This window comes from Acomys minous (assembly GCF_964271855.1).
Source record: "Acomys minous genome assembly, chromosome: 5".
Taxonomy (NCBI): Eukaryota; Metazoa; Chordata; class Mammalia; order Rodentia; family Muridae; genus Acomys; species Acomys minous.
In genome coordinates, this window is record NC_140494.1 from 7,460,387 (window position 1) to 7,485,234 (window position 24,848).

At 40.4% G+C, this 24,848-nt stretch overlaps 1 protein-coding gene across 6 annotated transcripts in view; it reads left to right on the forward strand.

The window, feature by feature from the left end:
- TASOR2 (transcription activation suppressor family member 2) overlaps nt 1-24,848 on the forward strand; it is a gene marked incomplete at its 3' end in the record, with an annotated part of 49,641 nt that overhangs the window by 22,172 nt on the left and 2,621 nt on the right. For 5 of the 6 annotated variants that reach the window (XM_084783960.1, XM_084783961.1, XM_084783964.1 and 2 more), the window contains exons 11-17: nt 1,339-1,581; nt 7,240-8,095; nt 12,105-12,531; nt 15,841-19,593; nt 21,653-21,769; nt 22,548-22,701; nt 23,786-23,891. In XM_084783960.1, the coding sequence (XP_084640086.1) occupies nt 1,339-1,581; nt 7,240-8,095; nt 12,105-12,531; nt 15,841-19,593; nt 21,653-21,769; nt 22,548-22,701; nt 23,786-23,891 (5,656 nt within the window). The remainder of the gene's footprint in view (nt 1-1,338; nt 1,582-7,239; nt 8,096-12,104; nt 12,532-15,840; nt 19,594-21,652; nt 21,770-22,547; nt 22,702-23,785; nt 23,892-24,848) is intronic. The other variant, XM_084783965.1, reaches the window with a different exon arrangement.

A 24,848-nucleotide genomic window follows, 5' to 3' on the forward strand; every position in this document is an offset into this window, starting at 1 on the left:
TAGCAGTGGGTTAGAAGTTTGTTATGAATGCCTTTTTTTCCCCTTGAATGGTTTGTATGTATGTGAAAACTAGAAAAATAGTCATCTAAATAAAAGATGGAAACCAAGAAATTAGAAAAATTAGGATCTTAAAACCTGCCCACCAGAGGTTTGTTTCTCTAGTAAAGAGATGGTTCTTACATATTTGTGTTCCATTCTTGGAAAAATGACTATCTGATCCTGGCACTATGCTCCGGCAGGTGGTCTGAGAAAGGGGATCTTCTAAAAACATGCATACCAATAACAGTGGCCATAAGCAACCAGCAGCCTAAGCATATATTACAGAGAAGGAATTTTTTTTTCTTTTTCTCTTTTGGTTTTTTGAGACAGGGTTTCTCTCTGTAGCCTTGGCTATCCTGGACTAACTGTAGACCAGGCTGGCCTCGAACTCAGAGATCTGCCTGCCTCTGCCTCCCGAGTGCTGGGGTTAAAGGCGTGCGCCACCACGCCCAGCTGGAAGGAAAATTCTTGATACGGGCTAGGACCCAATTTCTAGTCCTTGTGTGTTAGCAGTTTTTCAGAGGATCATTTGAACTCTGTAACAGACCTGCTAAGATGGGATATGTTGTGGCTTAGAAAGAGTCTGAAAGAGTTCCATGTGTGGTTGTGATGCCCCTTAAGGTTGAGAGTCAATTTTCAAAGTTAATCTAGTTAGGATTTTTTGTTTTGTTTTGTTTTATTGAGAGGGAGTGCCCACAGAAACCAGAAGAGGGCGTCACCCACCACCGACTCCCCTCACCTCGAGATGGAATTCCAGGCCATTTTGAGCTGCCTGATGCCAGGTTCTGAGAATCCAGCATTGGTCTCTAGAGAAGCAGTATGCTCTCATAACCAGAGTCAACTCTCCATCCTCACATTTATCTTCTTACTGACACATACACGTTGATTAGTATGGCCACTATAGGACTTACATGGCACCATCACAAACTGTGGTGTTTTTATTTTCTTCAAACCTAGGGAAATATTTCTTACGGGACCTCCTAAGCAAAGAGGTCAGCACTACATACCCAAGGTTTCCATTCATACATTCATAGCTCTGTCACTCAACATATAACAAGAGTTAGAAAATTAAGGCAGAGATTATATGACCTTCAAAGCAGAACGTATATACTTTCTGTTCTTTACAGAAAATGTTTGCCAGTCTTTTGTTTTCTGTTTTTAATATGGAAGTATTGAAGCATGTAGAATATACTGATTACCAAGATCTGAATGTTAAGTTGGACCCCGTGGTTTAGCCACTAGTCATTTCCCTGCTTTTTGCTTTGATTTTGAAAACCAGTCTTGTCTTTTCTGTATAAGGTGCAGAAGTGCTGACTGCTCAGTTTATACAGAAAACCAGAGTAGACAAGAAAAGACGAGACGCTTCTGTATCTAGAGATCCTCTGCTACCTACAAATGCTAAAAGGTCAAAGAAACAAGAGAAATCTCCAGGTAGAGTTGTTTCACGGCCTAAGCCACCTGTGAAAAAGTCTCCACAAAAAAGGAAGGTAAAGGTAGGAAGAGGCCGTGGGAATACCAGAACCAGAAAGCAGCTTCAACCTGGTAAGAGACCTTCTGAGAATATGTAATAGCAAGTGAGATACATCAATAACTATAGGATGTATACAAGTATTCTACCTGCAGCTATGTCTGTGCACTATGGGCATGTAGTGGTCATGGAAGCCAGAAGAAGGGATCTGATCCCACAGCTGGAGTCAGGGATATGTGTGACATCACCACGTGGGTACTAGAAACTGAACCAGATCCTCTGCCAGATCAACAAGTGCTCTGAACCACTGGCACTGTTTACTTAAAAGATAAAAAAGTAAACTTACTTAAAATTGAATTGCTTCCTTTTAAACCAAATGCATTATTCTAGATTATTGACAGTTTTGACCAAACTACATATAATTCTCTTTAAGTAATTTAGAAAACTATAAGATTCAGACAGCCTCTACTTTAATTTTAAAGCCTGAACATAACTTTTTTTATAAGTTAAGGTATAAACACCTTCATTTGTCACTAAATATACTTGCAAGTAGTGTCTGCTTGTGTTTGTCTGAGACGTGATTGACTAGAAAAGGTGTAAAAGCATGTTTTCATCCCATACCCCAGCTCCTGAAATAACTCTGAGGCTTAAATATATTTACAAAAGCCTAGGTCAATATGGCTAGGCACCTTCCCTGACTTGCTCATAACTGATATCCCGTTTATTCTATTCTGAGCTCTGCCGTGTGGCTGGGCACCTCTGCCCGGTTTCCTATGTCCGTCTTCTCCAGTGTCCTGGAGTGGACCCCGCCTCTCCTCCCCCCCAGAGTTTCTGTCCCTGCTGGAACTCCCACTTCCTTACTTCCTGCTAACAGGAAGTGTATTTACTGCCAAGAGGCAGTAAGCTTTTTATTGACAGATGAAGCTTACATACAGACACAGGAGAGTCCTATAAAAAGGCAGGAAGGTTGTCTAAAAATATGTATAAGCAGTAGTCAAAACTGTATTTGTGCTGGGCATGGTGGCTCCCACCTGTAATCTCAGCAATCAGAAGGCAGAGGCAGGAAGATCTCTGAGTTTGAGGCCAGTTGGCCTACAGAATGAGTCCAGGACTACAAGTGAAACCCTGTCTCAAAAAAACAAAAACTTTAAAAGGTGATGCTGGAATTTTAAGGTATTTTACTTTTGATAAAACTTACATACATAAGCTAAAAGCTGACTGTATTAGTCCTGTATTTCCACCTATTAGACATTATTTCAGAAAGTGCAGTTGTCATTTCAGCCTTAGCCGTGATGCAACTGAACATACAGCAGCCTACCCTTAGGTCAACTTCTCTTGTTCATCCTCAAACCTACTTTATTTGAGGTTCTTCAATGTGTATACCTCCTTTCCAACCCACCTACCCTAGATTGGAGAGAAAAGAGGGTAATGGGAACAGGAGAAGTAGACCTTGTTAAAATCAGTTTCTGGGAGTGAGTCCCCTGGTGTAGTTGGCAGGATTTCAGCAGACCAGCAATTCCACCCAAGTTGCTGCTGGAACCCTGGAGCCCTGAAGTGTTCTCTGGAGCTATTTCTCTAAGAGCATCTCGAAGTGGAGCGATGAACAGCCAAACAATACCAAGACCCAAAAAGCCTCAGGTTCCTGTTTTGGCTGCATGCGCGCGTGTGTGCCTGTCTGTCTGTCTGTGTGTGTGTGTCTGTGTGTCTCAGCTGGCAAAAACCAAGCCCCCCTGCATGAGGTGGTTAAACTTCTGAGTAGATAAACATCACCTGTTCTTTCACAAGTCTGTTCCCCATCCGACACTTGGGATCAAAACAAAAACATGTGTACATTCACTATATGTGTGTGTGTGTGTGTGTTTGTATGTAGGTAGTATGCAGCTGCTACAGTACCCTTGTGGAGGTCAGGGTAGTGACACAGTCATTTCTTTCAGCAGTGTGGGTTTCATGAATTAAACACTGATTGTCAGGCAAGCACCTTTCCCCCACTGAGCCATAGTGACAACTCCAACTGCACAGCCTTGTCACTAACACTTCATCTTTGATACTGAGTGCTGTTATTATGTCTGCTCTTTAACAAGGAGACTTTATTCTCTCATCTTTATATATTGTATATAATTTTCTCTTATTTCATTGGTTCTGGTTTCTCGTCTGTTACTACTTTTGTGTGTGCTTTGTTTTATTTTGTTGAGACACATTTTTTTTCCTGTAGCCCTGGCTGTCTTGGAACTAGCTCTATAGACCATGCCAGTTTCAAACTCAGGTATCTTCCTGTCTCTGCCCCTGGGGTGCTAGGATTAAAGACGTGTGCCACCACTGTTGTCCTTTGGTTGGCATGTTACTGTGTAATTCAAGTGCTGATTTCTCTTAACCACCCCCCCCACACACACACACACACATCTGGTTGCAAGCCTTGCTCTGAGAATTTTCTGTGTAAAGTTGTATAAACTTTACTCTCAATTGTCCCCTGATATGTCAATAATGCAGCTTACAGCCAGTCTATGAGCAAAAGAGAGAACAGGGCTGGACCTCCTGCCAGCCAGGGGAAGGGGAGATAGAAGAGGAAGTAGGGATTCAGCTGAACAGTGAAAGACGGGGTCAAGATAACATAGAAGGTTAAGAACAGACTTACACTACTCTAGGTTGTGTTGTAAAGCATTACAAACAAATACGAGTCTCAAGAAATAAACTGGTTTGGTTTGGTTTTGGTTTTTCAAGACAAGGTTTTTCTGTTTAGTCCTGGCTGTCCTGGACTTGTTTTGTAGACCAGGCCGGCCTCCCGCTCACAGCGATCCCCCTGCCTCCGCCTCCCTGGGTGCTGGGATTGTAGGCTGCATCCCCCCCCTCCCCCCACTGCTAGCCATTTTTTAAAATATATTTTATAGATTAAATCCAGCATAAAATGTTTGTTGGAGTGGCAAAATAACAGGTGAGCTTTAGTATTTCTGGAAATTTATAAACATGGTTATCCTAAGCCAAAAATTAAAAATCTTATATTCTAAAGTGTGTAGAAATGCAAAGTTTACTACTTTTTTATGAAGCAAATTCCTGGTACAGTCTTATCTTTTGGTGGTGGTTTTTTTGTTTTTGTTTTTGTTTTTGTTTTTGTTTTTTTGAGACAGGGTTTCTCTGTGTAGCCCTGGCTGTCCTGGACTCCCTTTGTAGACCAGGCTGGCCTCGAACTCACAGCGATCCACCTGCCTCTGCCTCCCGAGTGCTGGGATTAAAGGCGTGCGCCACCACGCCCAGCCTTCCTTTGGGTTCTTATTGTTTGGTTAGTCTGTGCCTCTTAGCTCAAATTAAGTATGTTCACCCTCCGCAGCCTCCTCTCCTTTGCAGACATTTTCTTATGTTTTGATCCTCACTAATCGCTTGTTCTTACGTTCTTAGTAACAGAATTTAATTTGTACCCTTGATAAACAGAACACACACTTATTGCTTTTACAAATCTCTTACTCTTCCATCTTGTGATCACTTGTTCCAGTCTGTTTGTTTCTTACACTTGAAATATCAGTATTTAAGAAGCCAGGTGAACTCGGGAGGCAGAGGCAGGCAGATCTCTGAGTTTGAGGCCAGCCTGGTCTACAAAGTGAGTCCAGGACAACCCTATCTCGAAAAACCAAAAAAAGAAGAGGAAGAAGAAGCCAAGTGAGCCTGTTAAGGTGATGCACACTTTTAATCCCAGCACTGTGGAGGCAGAGGCAGGTGATCTCTGAGTTTCAGGCCAGCCTGGTCTGCAGGGCAAGTTCAAGGACAGCCAGGGCTGTACGAACTAACTCTGTCCCAAAACCCACAACCAAGCAAACCAAAAAGCCAGGTGAAACATGACTAGGCTGGGTCACATTTGAAAATTCGTGATCTACAGTATTTTAATTTTTGACTAATTTTACTTAGTTTAAATAAAATCAATGCTGAAGTTAGTTTTTGTTTTTTCTTCTTAAAACTATTGATTTTCTGTCTTTTTAAAAGTTTGCGATATAGTTTTTTTTAATTCCCTGAATTTTCACTTAGGAATAGTATTTTTATCTGTATCTTACAGATTATGATTATTATATTCTTCAATTTTTTTTATATTACAAATGTTTTGTCTGCATGTATGTCCACCACATCCATGCCTGGTGCTCAGGGAAACCAGAAAAGGACACCAAATCTTCTGAAACTGGAGTTACAGACAGTTGTAAGCTGCCACGTGGGTGATTAGAATTGAACCCAGGTCCTCTAGGAAGAACAGACTGTTAGTCCATGAGCCATCTTTCCTGCCTCCATTGTTGTATTTTTAGTTGAGAATCTGTAACAAGTCAGTAATTGTTTCAAATTAAGTTACACATATTTAACACCACTTTTCTTTTCATCAGTAGTCATTATCATATAGCCATAACTTATAACTGATATTCTATATAAGAAACAGATGAGTATCTGAAAATTGTGATGTCAACAGTAGACCAAAAGCAATGTTAGTTAAGTGCACCAGGTCATAAAGTAAATGCAATGTTTCCAATATATCTAGATACATTCTTGATTCTCTGATGTGGACTTTTTTTTTCTGCCTAGCTAAGCTGTGAGTTTTTATTTTAAACTACTAAGCCGTACTTGATTAATTTTTCCTTCAGCGTGCTTCTCATTCCAAATGATATGTCATAGTCTAGAGTTTTTCTCTTGTCAAATGCATTAATTAATTAAATATATGAATTGGCCTTTTGTAGGCAAGGTTATTGATTCATTTTAGACACGTTCATTTGACTTTTTCTGTATTCATTTACCTGCAGAAGGAATTGTTGCATAGTACAGTAATGAACCGTATTTTTTATAATAGCACTTAAGAAAGGTTAAAATACAGAGAATGCCTTGCAAACCACTGGAGAATGTAACTTTTCTGATAAGGCCAAATGGTTAGGTGCTGTTATTACAGAAAGAAAATTGTTAGTAGATTACCTCTTTCGCAGGTAACAATGCCTTTATTGTCAGAAATGAAGTTCTTTAAAATTATTTGTGTATATAAGCACTCTATTTGCATGTTTGACAAAATGACAGAAGAGAACATCATATTACACAGGGCATCAGATTTCATTGCAGGTGGTTGTGAGCCAACTATGTGCTTGCTGGGAATTGAACTCAGGACCTCTGGATGAGCAGCCAGTGTTCTTTTTTTTTTTTTTTGGGTTTTTTTTTTTTTTTTTTTTTTTGGTTTTTCGAGACAGGGTCTCTCTGTGTAGCCTTGGCTATCCTGGACTCACTTTGTAGACCAGGCTGGCCTCGAACTCACAGCGATCCACCTGCCTCTACCTCCCGAGTGCTGGGATTAAAGGCGTGCGCCACCACGCCCGGCCGCAGCCAGTGTTCTTAACTACTGAGCAATCTCTCAGCATGCTAAAAATAAAGTTTTTAAACGTAAAATTAATTGATGATGATTGAATACCCACCATTTTTAAAGTGTTTTGTGCATATCATTATAAAGCTAAACATCTCTATTTTGAACTTAGTTGTTTCTTGGGGAACGGTTTCTGAGAAAGTGTACTAGCAAACTATAAAATACATGCTTCAAATTTCTAAATTACATTTTTAACTAGTTTGTAAGCACACGGAAGGCAAGACTCTGGTTTTGTTTTGTCTTCCCATGTTTTTTTCATAAATGTTGTATTGTCTATCAATTTTCATTTAAGATACAGGAAATGTACAGCTTATTCTCAGAAAAACAAATATTACACCTGTCTTTATGTTTTTTTATTCTGAAGCTGAAAAAGAGATTGTCTCAAAAATTTCATCCGATGGTCAAAAAGATGGACTTAACCTAAGTACACCTCAGCAAGAAACTGTTGCAGTGAATCCTAAAGGTCTTCCTGAAAACTCAGTTACCAGCTGTGACTCCCAGGCCCTAAATATGCTAGCTGATCTGGCACTAAGCTCTGCTGCTGCTTCCATACCATCTTGTGAGCTCAGGAACCTTCCCTGCTTCTCTGAATTGCCACAAAGCAATGTTTTACTCTTTAAAGAAAACTCACTGCATGGTGCCTCTGACCATGAATATCATAGGGGATTTAAAAGTCAAAAAGGAGCGGTACTACCTAAGCCATCCTCTGATGAGATTAGCTCAAAGTCAGACTTAACTGTTAGCCAAGAAGAAAACTTGGTCCCTTGTCAGCCTCTTGCTGTTGCCCAGTCAGCACCCTCTGAGGAACCCCGAGACTGCTCAGATGTAAGTCAAAATTCTGTTGCTGTGGAACATTCCTATGCCTTGCTCCTTGCTGAGCAGTCAAAGAAACATCTGCATCAGAGAAAGTTACCAAGTCCTGCTTTTGCAAAGAATGGGACAAAAGGCCCGGAAGCTGGGACTCCTATAGGAAAGGTCATGCCATTTCGCCATCTACAGAACACCTCCCCTCTACAGAAGCTTTCTGAAGACTCATTGACTAAGCACAGAAGTCTGTTTGTATCTTCTAGGCTTAAAGATTTTTTTTGCTCTCATACTGTTCTTAGTTGTGATGGCTCCCTAAAGATCACTTTCAAATGTGAAGGAGAATATACATTCAGCTTAGATAGCAGATACACCAGCAACCCTTTGGAGAGAACTGTTGTGAGAGGTTTACATGGGTAAGTAGGAGGGAATACAGCTTTTTGTTGCGATCTCTGTGGTGAGCTCACTCATGCCTGACTTTGAGAAAAGAGAAAATGTTACAAAGCCATAATATAATAATGTCAAGTTGGTGTTTACTGAGAGTTGTTGACAGATTTTGGTACTGTTGATGATCACATGGAGAACTTGTAAAGATAAATGTAGCCCTGTGAATGGATTTTCATTCGCAGTGCTTGTTCGTGAAATTGACGGGAGTGAATCATTCTAAATGAATGAGTGGGTCTGTAAGCCTTTTTTTTTTTTAAGAGTTATTTATTTATTATGTATACAATGTCTTGCCTGCATGTGTGTCTGCCCACCAGGAAAGGGCGCCAGATCTCATTGCAGATGGTTGTGAGCAATCATATGGTTGCTGGGAATTGAACTCAGGACCTCTGGAAGAGCAGCCAGTGTGCTTAACCTCTGAGCCATCTCTCCAGCGGGTCTGTAGGTCTTACCTTACAAAGGATTCATGGAGCCAGGTGGTAGTGGTGCACACCTTTAATCTCATCTCTCAGGAGGCAGAGGCCTGCAGATCTTTGTGAGTTCAAGGACAGCCAGGTGGATAGTTAGTTCCAAGACAGCCAGGGGTACAAAGAAAAAAACCTGTCTCAAAAAACAAAAAAAGGCCAAGCGTGGTGGCGCACACCTTTAATCCCAGCACTCGGGAGGCAGAGGCAGACGGATCACTGAGTTCGAGGCCAGCTTGGTCTGCAAAGCAAGTCCAGGACAGCCAAGGCTACACAGAGAGAGACCCTGCCTCAAAAAACAAAAACAAAACAGAACAAAAAACAAAAGAAGAAAAAGACAATCATGGCAGTGTCAGACTTATTAGCACTACTGGTTTCTGGAACTTAAACTAATGGCTTTCCTAGTGTTCGCATCTTGTGACCTGAGATAAGTATGTGCTTCTAGACAGGGATTCTCCATCTACTGTATATGCAGTTCATTTAGGAATCTCATTGAGCTGCGGACTTTGGTGCATTCTGGGGTTGACTTCTCTAGCAAATTTCAAGATGCTGGTGGTAGATTATAGTGGAAAGTGGTTTTTAAATATAGGTTTACTGAAACCCATCCTGAGAGTCATTGCACAGTGACCGGTCTACCATAATAAGTGGTAGCTATTATTATCAAGAAGAATTAACAGTATGGAATAATATTCTGCATTTGTGAACTATTTTATATCTACTAAATGGCATTCACAGTGCCAGATGTCTTCCCTGCTTAGGTTCACAAACATACAGGTATGCTATTTTCTTAATTAGTCTGACTCCTGTGTAACTGTAGCCTAACTCTGCAGATCCCCTAACTCCACTTCAGCCCACTTAGCTAGGTGTTGTCTTTTTGCATAAAACCAGAAATATTTTGTATCTTTCCCTATGGTTTCAGAATACAATTTAGAACTATAATCTGAAAATAGTTTAGTTTTTGCTACATTACCCAGACAATTTTTAAATAAATATTTTATTAATTTATTCATATTACATCTCAATTATTATCCCATCCCTTGTATCCTCCCATACCTCCCTGCCTCCTTTTTTCCCCCCTTACTCCCTTCCCCTATGACTGTGACTGAGGGGGACCTCTTCCCCCTGTATATGCTCATAGGGTATCAGGTCTCTTCTTGGTGGCCAGAGAATTTTTTAATAAAAAATTTTTACATAGACATTTATATTATTACACATAGATACAATAAACTATGTACAGCAAAAAGAACCATGACCCAATCAGGAATTATATAAATGTTACATTCTTGGAGTTTTGACTATTTGTTAGGCATCCTTGAAGAAAACATCTTTCCTATCTTGGTGTGTCTAAAATTCTGAATGTAAATCAGTATCTATCATATCTTGTCATTATCAACTTAAAACATCTGTGTAGTCCTGAAAACATTTTAACCCCTAAACAACTAAGCTTAATTGTAAAACTAAACTATCTCGTCTTCAACCCAATCAGAGACTTGAGAAGGAATAAAATTAATTACCTGAGTATACACAGGGTGCAGGTTAGCAGCTTCCCAAATGAAAAATATGACGAGACAGTTTGCTACCTGAGCAGTCACCCAAAACTATAACGTTGGAGCATCATCTTCAGCCGTCTGGCCCAATATATCAGACAGACATATTTGTGAGGCAGGAACTACTGAGGACTTGCTTTACCCTGTCTTGGCAGAGTTTGGCCATCAACTCTGCCTGCATCCCAGCTTGCCCCTTTTAAGGCAGAATTCTGTCTGTGGTAGAAACGAGGACACCCAGAGAATATTCTAATGTCATTCTTCTGTGACTATTATAAGGGACAAAAAGTGAAAAGTTAAGTGAAGTAGCCCTTGTAAGCTAGAACCATAGTCCCACAATAAACAGACGGTCTGCAGGATAAGTTTGGGTGGTATGAAAGACAAATGCTAGGCCAGGGGTCAGGAAACTTAAATGTTCATTGTTGTAGTACATATAAAAAATAGCTGATAATATTTACTATTAAATCCCTATAATTATTGCCGGTGTTATGTAGCCCTTTATCATAATCAATAAAGACACAGACACCTGTTGTATTTTAGAATAACCTCATATTACCTGGGACTGGGCAGAGATTACCCTCTAAACTCTCCTTATCACTTCTCAGCCCCCATCCAGTCTGCTTTAATCATTCCTATCTTGGATGCTTCCCCTCCACCCATGCGGATTCAGCAAGGTGCTATGCCCATCTTGACCTCTTTCTTCCTCCTCCTGTAACTGTCTCTTCTCTCTGCCTCTTTCCTGATCCCAGGCTACCCTACCCCAACCTTAAACTTTGCCCCTCTCTTTTCTGCCAAATCCCAGGCTTCAGCATTTTTAAAAATATTTTTTTATTAATTTATTCATATTACATCTCAGTAGTTATCCCATCCCTTGTATCCTCCCATTCCTCCCTCCCATTTTCCCCTTACTCCCCTCCCCTATGACTGAATGAGGGAGACCTCCTCCCCCTGTATATGCTCATAGGGTATCAGGCTCTTCTTGGTAGCCTGCTATCCTTCCTCTGAGTGCCACCAGGTCTCCCCATTCAGGGGACGTGGTCAAAAATGGGGCACCAGAGTTCGTGTGAAAGTCAATCCCCACTCTTCACTCAACTGTGGAGAATGTCCTGTCGACTAGATCTGGGTAGCGGTTCGAAATTTACTGAACGTATTGTCCTTGGCTGGTGCCGGCAGACAACAAGAGCATTTGCTCAACCATGTTCATAGCAGCCTTATTCATAATAGCCAGAACCTGGAAACAACCTAAGTGTCCCTCAGTAGAAGAATGAATTTAAAAACTGTGGTACATTTACACTAAGGAATACGACTCAGCTATTAAAAACAAGGGATTCCCGAAATTTGTGGACAGATAGATTGAACTAGAAATGATTATAGTGGCTTAACCCAGAAGCAGAAAGAGTCAAATGGTATATACTCACGTATATCTGGTCACTAACCCAAGGGGCATGTCCCATGAAAGTCTTCACTTACCAGGAAAGTGGGACAGAGGGGAGGACATCCTTTTGGGACTCTAGGTGAGAGAAGTATGGAAGAATGGGGAAATAGAAGGATCCAGAGGGTCCTAGAAACCTACAAGAAGAACATTATGACGGGCGGATCTGGGCCCAGCATTTTTAATTAACCAATCAACTCTAAATAGGTAGCATAAGGTTTACACGAGGACAGGAATGTGCTTTGGGAAGCAACTAGATCTTGGGGGCTAGTAATTAGCATCAGAATACATAGTACCAGACCAACCCCCAACTGTTCTTTCATGTAAGTTTTGTACTTTGAAATAAGTCAATGTTCTGATTCTTGGTTTTCTTCACTTAAAAATGAATAGGTTACACTTCATAATTACTCTTAGTGTTCCATATTTGTAGATTTTAAAATGAAAATAAACATAAAGATTATTATTGATAAAGGAGCTTGTTTGCGACAATTAACTAAATATAACATTTCGATTATTTTTTGCATTTTCTTTAACATCTCAGACCTTGGAACACTGATTTGCGTGAAAATGCGGAAGATGTGACGCTTTTACTTCATATGTGGGTAGCTCTGTTCTACAGCAAAAAGGACAAAGATAGCGAATCAGCTCGAAAGGTAGTAGAACACAAAAACCCAGCAAAGTATGTATGCATAAATAGGCCTCTAGAATCCTTTGACCACAGTGAAATTGAGGCATTTTCCATTTTGGAGAGACATTCCATAGACGCTCTGTTGGAGACTAAGGAAGCATACGAAGGTCATGCCACCAATAGGACCTTTCCTGGATCTAACTGCGTGCTTCCTTTCGTTAATCCGCCAACCACTGGAGACTTGGAGCTGTGTGTACAGAATGAACAGAAAGAGATGTTTACAGGAGAGCATCACCTGGATTCTGTAGGAAACCAGAATTTCATCTACTGTAATAATAAGGTGAGATACTATTATACATTCTAGTATTAATTTTTTGATAATTTTTTATTTTATATGTAAACATTCAAAACAATATTATTTCAGGGGAGAAATAATGGACTTTCTAGCTAAATAGAAGATTAGTGCCCCAAACCTAATTCTTACAAAGTGTTCCTGTACACAGGTTTTGTCTACCATCTTAATTGAACAAGATAAAGGAAACCCATCTTGATTGTCACTTATTAGTATTATAATTTGGAGCAAAGTGCTTACTCTGAACTTGTTTTAAGAGAAGTGACTATAAGAACTAGGGAGATAGTTTAATGGATAAATTCTTTGCTGTACAAGCATATGGACCTGAGTTCAATCTACAGCACCCATGTAAAAGCCATACATACATGGCAGTGATCATCTGTATCCCCAGAACTAGGGATATGTGAAGGGGAAAGAGACAGATAAATCCCTGGGACTTGCTGGCGATAACATATTAAGAGAGCTCCAAGCAAGTGAGAGAAAATAAAAAGTGAATGAAACCAGAAGAACAGCAACCAAAGTTGACCTCTGATCTACACACACATGTACCCACTGGAACAAACAGAAATAACTGATTATTATGCCTTACCTGGATATTAAGGATCAATGTTAGAAATAAATATTAGCAATGGTTTGATAGACTTTGGCGAAGCTGAGTAAAATTAGTTATTTTTGCATTAGTTTGAATGACAATTGAGTAGGAAAATATCACAACTCTAAAGGAAAGTCATTTGTGGGTTACTATTTACCAAGTTTGGAAAGCGTGTTTTGTTTTACTCCTTCATTTTAAGCCAGGCCAAGTAACCCACATTTTATCTAGAATAAGTAATAAAGTGGTTACAAAAACTTTTTAAAGTTCATGGCCCAAATTTAGTCTAGAATAACTTGAATAGAGCTTGGACAGGACCTATGGTACTTGTCCTCACATTAGGTAGACTATTGCATACATGAGGTCAGTGGGGACTTGTCAAGAACGAGTCAAGGATCAGTGTGGTGGCTCACACAGTAGTCTCATCACTCGGGAGGCAGGGGCAGTTCTCTGTGAGTTTAAATCTAGCCTGGTCTGCAAAGTGAGTCTAAGACATCAAGGCCACACAGAGAAACCCTGTCTGGAAAAACAAAAATAACAAACAAAAAAGCCTAGGAAAGTATCTTCAAGTGATCATTATTATTGGCAAAGTTAACATAGTTATAGCTCTGTATACTAAATAGTATTCCAAACTCTTCACTCACAATAACTCAGTTGATTGTGAAACGAAGCAAGTGAAGTAAGAACTGTTAGCTTGGGCAGGAGAGATAGCTCAGTAGTTAAGAACACTTGATGTTCTTCCAAGTCAGTTCCCAGCACCCATGTCAGGTGGCTCACAACCACTTTTAATTCTACCTCCAAATATCTAATGCCAATTCAAGGCGGGGGTGGGGGTGGGGGGGGAGAGATGGGTAGGTAGGTAGGTAGATAGATATGAAGAGAAAACAGGCTAAGGAAATAGTGTAAAGTCACATTATAAATTGCAAATCCACAACTCAGATCCAAACAATCTAGTTGTTTCTGTGTTAGTATCTTTGGATATAATTCAGACACATATTTTCTACATAACTGATTTATTTTTCATGAAAATAAAGCTCAGAAATTTTGTCCTGTCTTCAGGGATATAAATAAAATCTGATTAATAGCAGCAATAAGTTTAGAATAAAAAGGTAATTTGTAAGGCAGGTAACAGTTACTACATAGGTCAGTACTAGTTTCTTACGAAGTGCCTCTTTTTTAAGACAGAAATGTTGTTCTTCCATTATGGTTGAGATATGGTTACTCTGTATAGTCCTGGCTGTCCTAGAACTCAAGATCTTCCTGCCTCTGCCTCCCAAGTGGTAGGATTAAAGATGTTCGTCACCACATCTTGACAGAAATGTTTTAATGAGGTTATTTTCCAGTATTAATTTAAGAAATGATTTTTTTTCCCCCTTGAGATAGAGTTTCTCTTGTGTGATAGCCCTGGCTGTCCTGGAACTCTCTTTACAGGCCTTGAACTCCACAGAGGACCGCCTGCCTCTGCCTTTGCCTTCAGAGTGCCGGGTTTAAAGGTTTTAAGAAGGCTAAACTTTGGGCTAATAAGATGGCTCACCAGGTAAAAGTGTTTGCCATGTAAGCCTAACAGCCTACTTTGATCTGGAACCTGCTGTGGAAAGTAAACCAACTCCTAGAAGTTATCCTCTGACCTCTCTATATATGATCTTTGACAAAGGAAGTCTAGAACAGCCAAGGCTACCAAGGCCAACCTGCTTTACAGAGTGCATTTCAGGTCAGCCAAGGCTTCACAGAGAAACCCTGTCTCAAAACAAAAGAAAAACAACAAACAAACAAAAAACCTGACATCTTAGTTCTCTACCCTGACTATTCAAGTTGATACCTCTTTGGTTGAGACAGAAATGTTTTTAATGATATTTAAAACAGAAGTCCAACATGCTTCTATGTGGCAGTCTATAAGCATAATGCTTGAAACATTGCCTTGTACAGTAAATTGTATCAGTTACGTTTTTCATGGTCTAGACAAGATCACATGGAGACTTAACAACTCTTTAATGAATTCATCAGCGTTGTCTCGAGATGTCCTGCTGATAATAATCTGGATTCTATTTGATACTGTTTAACTCAGTCCTTTTCATATGAATGAAAAAGACATATTGATGAATTTTCTGTTGCTTTGTAGACAAAGAGGCAATAAAGTAAAAAAATAACTGTCTCCATCTTTAAGCAAAGGATTGAGGAGAGATCGTTACCTACACAATTGGTTATTCAGAGTACATGGGATAGTAATAATTTACTGGCTTGTAGGAAGGTTACAGATGTCAGTGTTTGTATGGTGTAGTTAGAAATTACTGTTTAAGAAGAAAAGTTTGTTTTTGGCCCTAAAAGTTATCTTTTATTTTTACTAACAGAAAATTAAGTACTGTTTCTTCTCTTGTGCTCCATTTCTTAACTGACAGATGGCACATGTAAGTTTGAGGGTAAGAGGGTGTGTATGTAGTTAAGTGGTAGAATGCTCACTTAATGTATGTTTGGGCCTAAGTTTAATATTTTGCACTGCAAAAAAAATATAAAGAAATAAACCACACATCCCTGATGTGATGAGTTTATCTCTACCGTCTGATGATTTTTTACACATTAAGATTCAACAAACCAAAATTAGTCCCTTCCATCTATATATACACACACACACACACACATGCGCGCGTGCGCACACACGTATGTATCTTTTTCATCTGTTGAACTTTATTTTTAACCTTTTGTCATTTTAGGTAACTAGAAGGAAAGCCAAACAAGAATTGTCCGATGAACTAGAGACTTCTGATGTTGTACTTTCTGCTGTTGCAAGTGCCGAAAGTAATGGGTCTTGCATACCCAGAGGTGGAGATAAAACCTGTCAGAGCACAAAGACGGTTTCTTGTAGTGGCTCTGCCTCACAAGCCACCTTGACCACAGTTTATGATGGGGCCAGCAGTGAGTCAATGATGTGTCATAAGTCTGTGTTCAGCACCCTTGAGAACAAAGTTGATACTTTTCACCCATCACTGCTGATAAAAACAGGTGCTGTACAGGATGTTACCCAGCCCAGCAGCCCCATAAATCACGACTGTCAGTCCTCGGTAGAAAGGATGGATGGTAATGTGGAATATATGATGATTAATCTGGAACCAGTTACTCCTGCTTTTGAAAAAAATGTCTGTGTGCCAATACAAACAGACGTACATACAGCTGACAAGTCTATAGGCTTTAATTCCGAGCTGGTTAAACAACTATCCCCTGCCTTGAGAATTCAGTATCCTGTGTCTGCATTGGAAAAGGCACAAACACAATGCCCCAGGGACATTCCTTTTCTTGCTGTGTCAGAATTAAAAGATAGTAAGTGCCTTCCTGCCTCCTCAGTAAAAAAGGAAGCACGTCCTGAAAACCTGTGTCCATCACAGAAAGAGATCCCTCCTCCAACATCATCAGCTGATGAAGGATCGAGAATAGAGGCACTGTCATTAGTTAAAAGTTATACTTATCCCTTAGCTGGTAATGAAGCAAAATGCCCACAAGCTTCCTTTCTGCAGACTCAGAATGGCTTTAGCATGTCCATAGGCGAGGTTCTAGAACCATCACAAGTTAAAGTAGGCTCCTTATCAGCTTCTGCTACCCTGGGGGACCAGCAGTCCCTTAACTGTGCTCCAGGAATAAGTAATGTATCAGATGGCTCTTCAGACGTAAGGAATAGTGACAACAGTAGTCTAAAACAAGAAAAGGTCTTGCAGACATTAAATTCAGTGTTTCCCAAACAAACTGATCTATCTCTGAATAGGGAGGAGGTTAGCATGGAATTGTCAGGGGAAGATTCTGATATTAATCTAACAATATCACCACCTATAAGCGCCAGGGAGGAAATGGTAGCTGGTGAAATTGAACAATCTCAGAGGGCCCCAGTATCAAATTTAAGACTACAGAGTACATCTGAAGAAATGGTTGAACCAGAAGAACAGGTGAACCTCATAAAATACAGAGAAATAAATCCAGCTAGCTGTATGTCAGTGTATCCTGTGGAATCCAGAGAACCATTAAAAAATGAGAGGCAGGGTAATTATGTAAAACCAGGAACATGGGTACTTTATAAAGAAAATTACACGCCTGAGGTTGCAGAGGATGTTAATGTTAGCTCTGACTTTCTGTTTGGTCCTCTAATAGAAGAAGTGTCACCAGCCTCTAGTCCTGATCCCATAGTACAAACTGAAAACACAGAATCATCTCCATGTTGTTTAAAACTACATAGTACACAGCCTGAAAAAACTAACACGTTCTCCCAGAGTGAGTCAGGAGATTTAACCATACCAGAAACAGAAAGTTCTTTTGTTGTTCCTAAGAAGCCAATGGGGCAAGATGAGTTAACTCAAGTACAAGTGAAGCTCTCAGCTGAAATGCCACAGATCCTAACTAATGCAGGAATAGAAGGCAGAGCATCTGGGCCTGGTAAAGGCCCAAGTGAGCACAGTGAGAGTTCATCTTTCTCAGAGAAGGTGCAGAGCTATGGTACAGAGTTAAATAAGCCTACCTCACCCCCCGAATATGAAGGTAACTTCAATCCTCTTGAAAAACCTGTAGAATCGGGAAATTCATTGCAGGCAAACTATATGGAGAACGGAAATATGGACATAAAACATCTTGCCTTGGAATCCAATGTACCCTCATACAGTCCTAGAAAAGTCGTTGAAAATAAGTCTTTGACTGACACATTGGTTTCTGTGACCACTGCAAGTAAAATAGTGAATATGTCATTAAAACAGACTCGTTCTAAAAGCATTAAGAAGAATGTCTGTGGCAGTGATGTGAGAGCAGAGGCTGATCATAATATAGAGGCTGGGGCAGTGAACTCTGACATCATACAGGCGTATATTCATCCAGAGACCACAAAATGTGTTTCCTCCTCTGGCAGTGCTCAGTGCACCTATTACACAGATCCAGTAAGTGTAGCACCAGAGTTTCAAACACAGGAAATACCAGTAGTCAAAATGGCCAGTTTACTTAAGAATATTGGAACTGAATTACGTGAAGAAAGCAGAGATCTCAATGCCATCAGCCTTCTTCAGTCTAACTCCATATCTACACAAGGTGAACAAGACACCATTCACGTGCTGCAGGACACATCAGCATGTGAAGTGAAAGAGCTTTTGAATGGTGGGGTTTTTTCCCAGAATGTTCATTCTTTCCAAAATATAGCAGACATCAGTAAAATTAGCAGTGAAGAGCCTTTTTCCTTTGCCCCAGAATCTGTCGAGTCTTTCCATGGTATCTACAAAGAACATACTATTAGTGAAAGCCCTAATATGGGACATGAAACCAAGGCCGAAGCTGAAACACTGAGCAGGGATACAGAGATAAGTGCAAATGCTCCCATGCCCCATGGGCCACTTTCTGGAGACTATGATAATGATGGTCTTGATTGTAAAAACAGCAAATCTGATGTGGAAAATTTGTATACTTTCAAAGGGAATCATGCATGCCAAAAAGATAGCATAAAAGATAGGTGTGACTCTTTCACAAACTTAGACAACAGTGATAGTGACATGTGGACCTACTCTAGCAAAATTTCAGAACTGGAGTCACACATCACACCCAGAAACCAGGAGACTGAACCATGTCCTAATTCAATAAATAAGTGTATGCCATGTTATATCCAAATCACAGATTCCCATGGTAACCCCAGGACTTATGCTAACTTTACTATAACAAAAGAGTTCAAAGATACCACAAGAAAGTTGCATTCCCTGAAGAGGCATCGGGATTTCAGTGCAAACTGTGCCCTGCTCAGCTCCTGGACTAACACCTGGCATGTAACAGATGACATCACTCAGAACACGTTAGACCTAGAGTACTTGCGTTTTGACCATAAACTAAAGCAAATAATAAAGAAGGGGGGTTCTCAGCAATCCAGCCCTTCCACCATCTTTCCTGAAGAGTCACTCCTCCAAATCTCTGTTAAAACGGTCCCTTCTTCCCAAACACCTGAGGCCTCAGTTCTGCGTCTTCCACCCAAGAGCAGAAGCCCCGTTCTGGTGACAGTCGCTAGGCCGCAGAGCCATTGCCGAAGAGGCCACTCAGGCAGCCATCTAGACAGCTCTTCCTCTTTTTGGAAGGAGAAATGCAGTCAAAGTAGAACAAATTCTGAGAGAAGTCAGACTGTTCCGTTCCACCTCAATAAACTGAAACACAACACTACTTTTAAAGAAGCAAGAAGTGATATTTCACTTATTCTACACGAATATGCTGAATTTAATAAGGTAATGAAGAGCAGCGACCAAATTGCTTCCCAAGATAAAGAGTTAAGTGTAGCTTCGGCAGACGCTGTGTCCAAGGAGACATTCCAGCCAAGACAGTGGGTATCCTACAAAGATGTGATCACAGACTTGTGTGCCACTCTGCACATGAAACTAAAAGGAGTTATGAGAGAGGCTTGTAAGAGCCCTTTCTCGTTCTACCTTGTTGAAACGGAAGATAAATCATTCTTTTTAAAAACAAAGGTAAAGTACCAGCTTACTCTACTAATTATCACCTAATTTTATTTTTAGAAATAATAAACTTAGAAGTTTGGACTTAAAAAGAAATGGGATGGTTTGTGGTATTTAGGCTTTAATCTCAGTTTTTATCTCCATACTACATGGCATATGGAACAGAAATTCCAACAGGGCAAAAGGGAAAAGGGCTAACTGGTGAATCAGGACAAATGCTGCTGCCTCTCCCAAGTCAGGCTCTCACCGTGGTTACGTTAGTTCTCAGAGACCACACTCTTACCTTATCATTTGATTTATTTTATTTTTTTAAGAAAAATTCTATTCCACGACTATGAAGATGACAGGCTCATTCAGTAAAATGCTGGCCATACAAGCTTGAAGGCATAAGCACATTGATGATACAAAAAGCTGTGCACATGGCCTGTAATCCAAACACTGGGAAGAAAGAGGCTGGTGGATCCCTGGGACCTACTGCCCAACCATTCCAGCTAAATAGTTGTAGGTTTGGTGAGAGACCCTATGGCAAAATGGTGGAGATCAATAGAAGAGACCTCTCCATTCATCCATGTGCAACACACACCAAAGTACCTTTTTTGTTTATGTATACACTGTAGGAAAGTAGATAATAAAAACTTCTGCAATGAAGGAAGTGAAAAGTAATCTTTGTACCAATTTAGATACATTCTACTAAAGGCTTAGTGCCATAGAGAGAAAAGCATGTGGGATGGCAAAGGACAAGGTATGGGACACAGTGAAGCAGCAAAGACAGGGCTGGTCACCACTACTGGAAGACAGTTTACTCTCAAAAAATGAATTTAGAGACATTAAAGTCACGTGGGAAGGCACTAAGCTATATTATATATAGACGTCATTCCTAAGGTCACGGCAAAGACTCTTCTGTTCTTTTAGTTTATTTTGAGACACGGCATCTCTGTGTAGTCTTGGCTGTTCTGGACTCACTTTGTAGACCAGGCTGGCCTCGAACTCACAGAGATCCATCTGCCTTTGCTTCCCTGAGTGCTGGGATTACAGGCGTGTACCACTGCACCCAGCCTTATAATAATATGTCTTAAAAGATAAATAGCAGGGATTGGAGAAGTAGCCCAGCAGTTAACAGTACTTGCTGTTCTGGCACAAGACCTGGAGTCTGTTCCCAGAATCTACACAGTGGCTCATAACTGTCCATAGGCATCCTCTTGTTTTTATATTGAATGTATTGAAAATATTGACAGTATTTCACGATGTGGGCACTATAATAAGTAACACGTTTGTACAAAGGCACAATTTTTACGTAAGGAAATGAACACATACTAAAATAAATTTGAGAATAGCATGCCTTCAAGAGCATGATGCTTGTTTGTTGCCTGACACCTGTAAATCTCAGCACTTGATGGCTGAGTTTGAAGCCAGCCTGCCTGCATACAGGGTGAGATCCTGTCTCACGAAAACAAAACAATCAAACAAAATACAGTCTTTTTTTTTTTTTTCCTGGACGGGGATGGGAGGTTTCAAGACAGGGTTTCTCTGTGTAGCCTTGGCTGTCTGGACTCACTTTGTAGACCAGGCTGGCCTTGAACTCACAGCGATCCACCTGCTTTTGCCTCCCAGGTGCTGGGATTAAAGGCGTGCGCCACCATCTCCCAGCCAAGTACATACACATTAAAAAATACATAAACTTTAGAAAATAATGTGTATGTGTGTGTTTTTTGATGTACTGTTAAATACTTTTGTTTGCTTCACATTGAGATGAGAATGTTGCTGAGTAGCTGACACTGACCTGGACTCATGATTCTTCCTCAGTCTCCTAAGTGCCAAGAATGTATGCACCAGCATACCCAACTGGTGGCTTTGTAAGAGTAGTTGTACCTGGGCATGGTGGCACATACCTTTCATCCCCAGCACTTGGGAGGCAGAGTCAGCTGCATTTCTGGAAATTTGAGGCCAGACTGGTCTACATAGTTTGTTCCAGGGCAGCTGAAGTTACTAAAAAATCAAAAAACAAAAAACCAACAACAATGTTCTGGACAAGTATCCTTTTTTTAGTAACATCCCTTTTTAAATCTTTCAGAGCATTCTAAAGAAAGGAGGCCATAGCGAGATTGAACTTGAGGATTTCTTTCACAAAGAGAATGAGACACTTTTAGTTATCATCAGAAATGAAGACATAATATCACATTTGCATCAAGTAAGTTTGGAATCTCACAATAAGAAAAATGTATTCTAGGCACTGAAATTGTGTAATATTTGTCACATCCCTGCTATTCTGTGTAGAGAATAGCTGAAAGACACTTCCATTGGGCCTTTAGAGGGAAGATGCTGGGGCAGGGTACACTGTGACACTGTAGAATCAATCACCCAAATTCTATAGGGAAGGTTGATAAACTGTATCAGCTGTATAGGGAGAACTATGAAAAGATGTACTTGATATCTTGAGTGTAAGAAAATCATGCTTTACTAGGACTCATTTGCTTGCTAGTGAACAAGAATAATTGCTTGTCCCCAGAAGCAACTTGTGGACACAGCATAGGAGCGCACTTCTGTTGTCAGTAGGTAGTGATAGGAGCCTGGTGGTGTTGGCACCACAAGTGAGCTGGAAACAGAATGAGTTTATGTGACCAAGTCCCCTGGACTTCAGACATGTTCTTCCATGAACTGTTTCAAGAGTCCTCCTCAGTTAATTTTGATGAGCTAATGACCACTCCTAATAAGAGTGATTTTATCTTTTTTCAAGACAGGGTCTCTTTGTGTAGCCTTGGCTGTCCTGGACTCACTTTGCAGACCAGGCTGACCTCAAACTCACAGGGATCCACCTGCCTCTGTGTCCGGCTGAGATCTGTTCTTTATATGTGGCAGAGTTGTCAGTTAGTGGTCCTGGTTGAACACATTTTTTAGTTGCTCATGGTCCTTGAAATCCAGTGCCTACATGTAACTTTCTTCATGGAAATCCTTTTTATGTCTTACAGATTCCTTCTCTCCTGAAATTAAAGCATTTCCCCAGTGTCGTCTTTGCTGGAGTGGACAGCCCTGAAGACATTCTTAATGACACCTACCAAGAGCTGTTTCGCTCTGGCGGCTTTGTAGTATCAGATGATGACATATTAGAAAATTTAACATTAGGTTGGTCTTTAACTTTGAAATCTAGTTAGGTCAATTTCTTCTCACCCAATGACACAAATACTATTTCATCAAAAAGAAATTAACTCTAAAGAAATCATTTGCCACATATTTAGGGCTTAATTTGTGCCAGTTGCTGCACTAAATGTACACAAACACACATACAAAAAGATGTGTTTATTATGTTTATGAGTGCTTTGTCTTTATGTACACCTGTGGGCCAGGAGAGGGCAGAGAGATCTCATTATAGACGGTTGGAAGCCACCGTGTGGTTGCTGGGAATTGAACTCAGGACCTATGGAACAGCAGACAATGCTAACTGCTGAGACATCTCCAGCCCCACTAAATGTTTTTCCCCCTTTTCTTTCTTTCTTTCTTTTTTTTTTTTTTTTTTTTTTTTTGAGACAGGGTTTCTCTGTGTAGCCTTGGCTGTCCTGGACTCACTTTGTAGACTAGGCTGGCCTCGAACTCACAGTGATCCGCCTGCCTTTGCCTCCCGAGTGCTGTGATTAAAGGCGTGTGCCACCACCCGGCTAATGTAGTAATTCTTAACACTTGGCAAGTCAGCAATGTTCTAAGGTGTTTAAGAATTAGCTCTGTTTCTGATGGTACGGTGTTACTATCTTGTTAGTATCAGCAGAAGTCTTTTTTTTTTTTTTTAAATGCTAACAAATGTCATCCTGGTTAATACTGCGAACACTAATAATAGATTTTAGCTCTAACCCATACCTGCCTTCTGATCACATCAGAATGAGTTGAATACCATTTCTGAATCAGCATGAATTCTTCATGGAAACTAGGTTAACAGAAGCAGTGGACTTCTGCTTCTGTTCTGCCAGGTGACTGGGTCAACCTTGGCTGTACGTGACCGTCATGCTCTTGCCCCTGCTTGGTTTTTTCCCATTACAGTATATCACTAGATAGAAGTGGTTTGAGAAGTCCCAGGATATACCTCTATGAGACTGCACATTGCCCAACCCTGTGAGAGGTAGAGTCATGAGTCTGGTTGTTCATCAGTGACAATTAATGAACTTTGCATGAACAACAAAAACTAAGACACATTTCTCTTGCTAAATTTATTCTACAGTTCAACTGAAGGAAATTCTCAAAATCCTAGAAAACCTAAATGAAAATGCAAGATGGAAATGGCTACTTCATTACAGAGAAAATAAAAAGCTCAAGGAAGAGCTCAGGTAAAATACATGTGGAGAAGGCTGCAAATACCCCAGGCCTGGTCAGAGTGGGCATCACATTACTTCATAAGATTTATGTCTGCTGGGTTACCTTTGGTTCTTACAGCAACATTTGAGTCAGGATCAAAAACATCCACAGTTAAGTCAGGTTCTGCTTCCATAAGCTGCAGACATACAGTGAACTGTGAGCTTGATGCTAGTGTGGTTTTGGATATTTAATTCATAGACTGAGTTGTCAGGTATTGGATTTAAGCAGGAAGCAAATTGTAATCTAAAGCAGTGACTGTGTGTGTGTGTGTGTGTGTGTGTGTAGTTTTGCACTTACGTGCATGGAGCCTGTCAGTCTACATCAGGTGTCTTCTGTCCTTGCCCACCTTATTTAAGATAATGTCTGACTGAACCAGGCTGGCCAGTGAGCCTGCCTTGAACCTTAGTGTTGGAGTTACTAGGCATGTGCCATGGCACCTGCTCTTTCTGTGGTGCTGGGATCTCAGGACCTTGTGCTTACCCAGCAGGTTCTTACTGTCCCCAGCATCAACACTGATTTTTTTTTTTTTTTTTAAAGAAAATTAGCTTTATTTGGCTCAAGAGACCTGGAGCCTATGCGTTTCTGCCCATTCAAAGTTTAACTCCAAATTTTCTGGAAGCAGAAAGGTAGGAAAGGAACTTAAGCTCAGTAGATTAAGAAAGGATAAAATGGACAAGACATTGTTTAAAAGGCACTAGAAGACGCTTTACATTGAACAGTCTCATTCTCACTTTATACCAAGGAGGAACACAGTAATTCCCAGAACAAACATGACCATGAGCAAAGTACTCGCTATTCTTGAAGTTAAACATTCATTCCAACTTTGAGCACTAAGTTATTGAATACTGCTTTATTCAGACACTAGGAACAAGTAAACAGGAATTGTGTGAGTGCATCAGACCCTTAAAGAATGGCCTGGAGAGACTGCT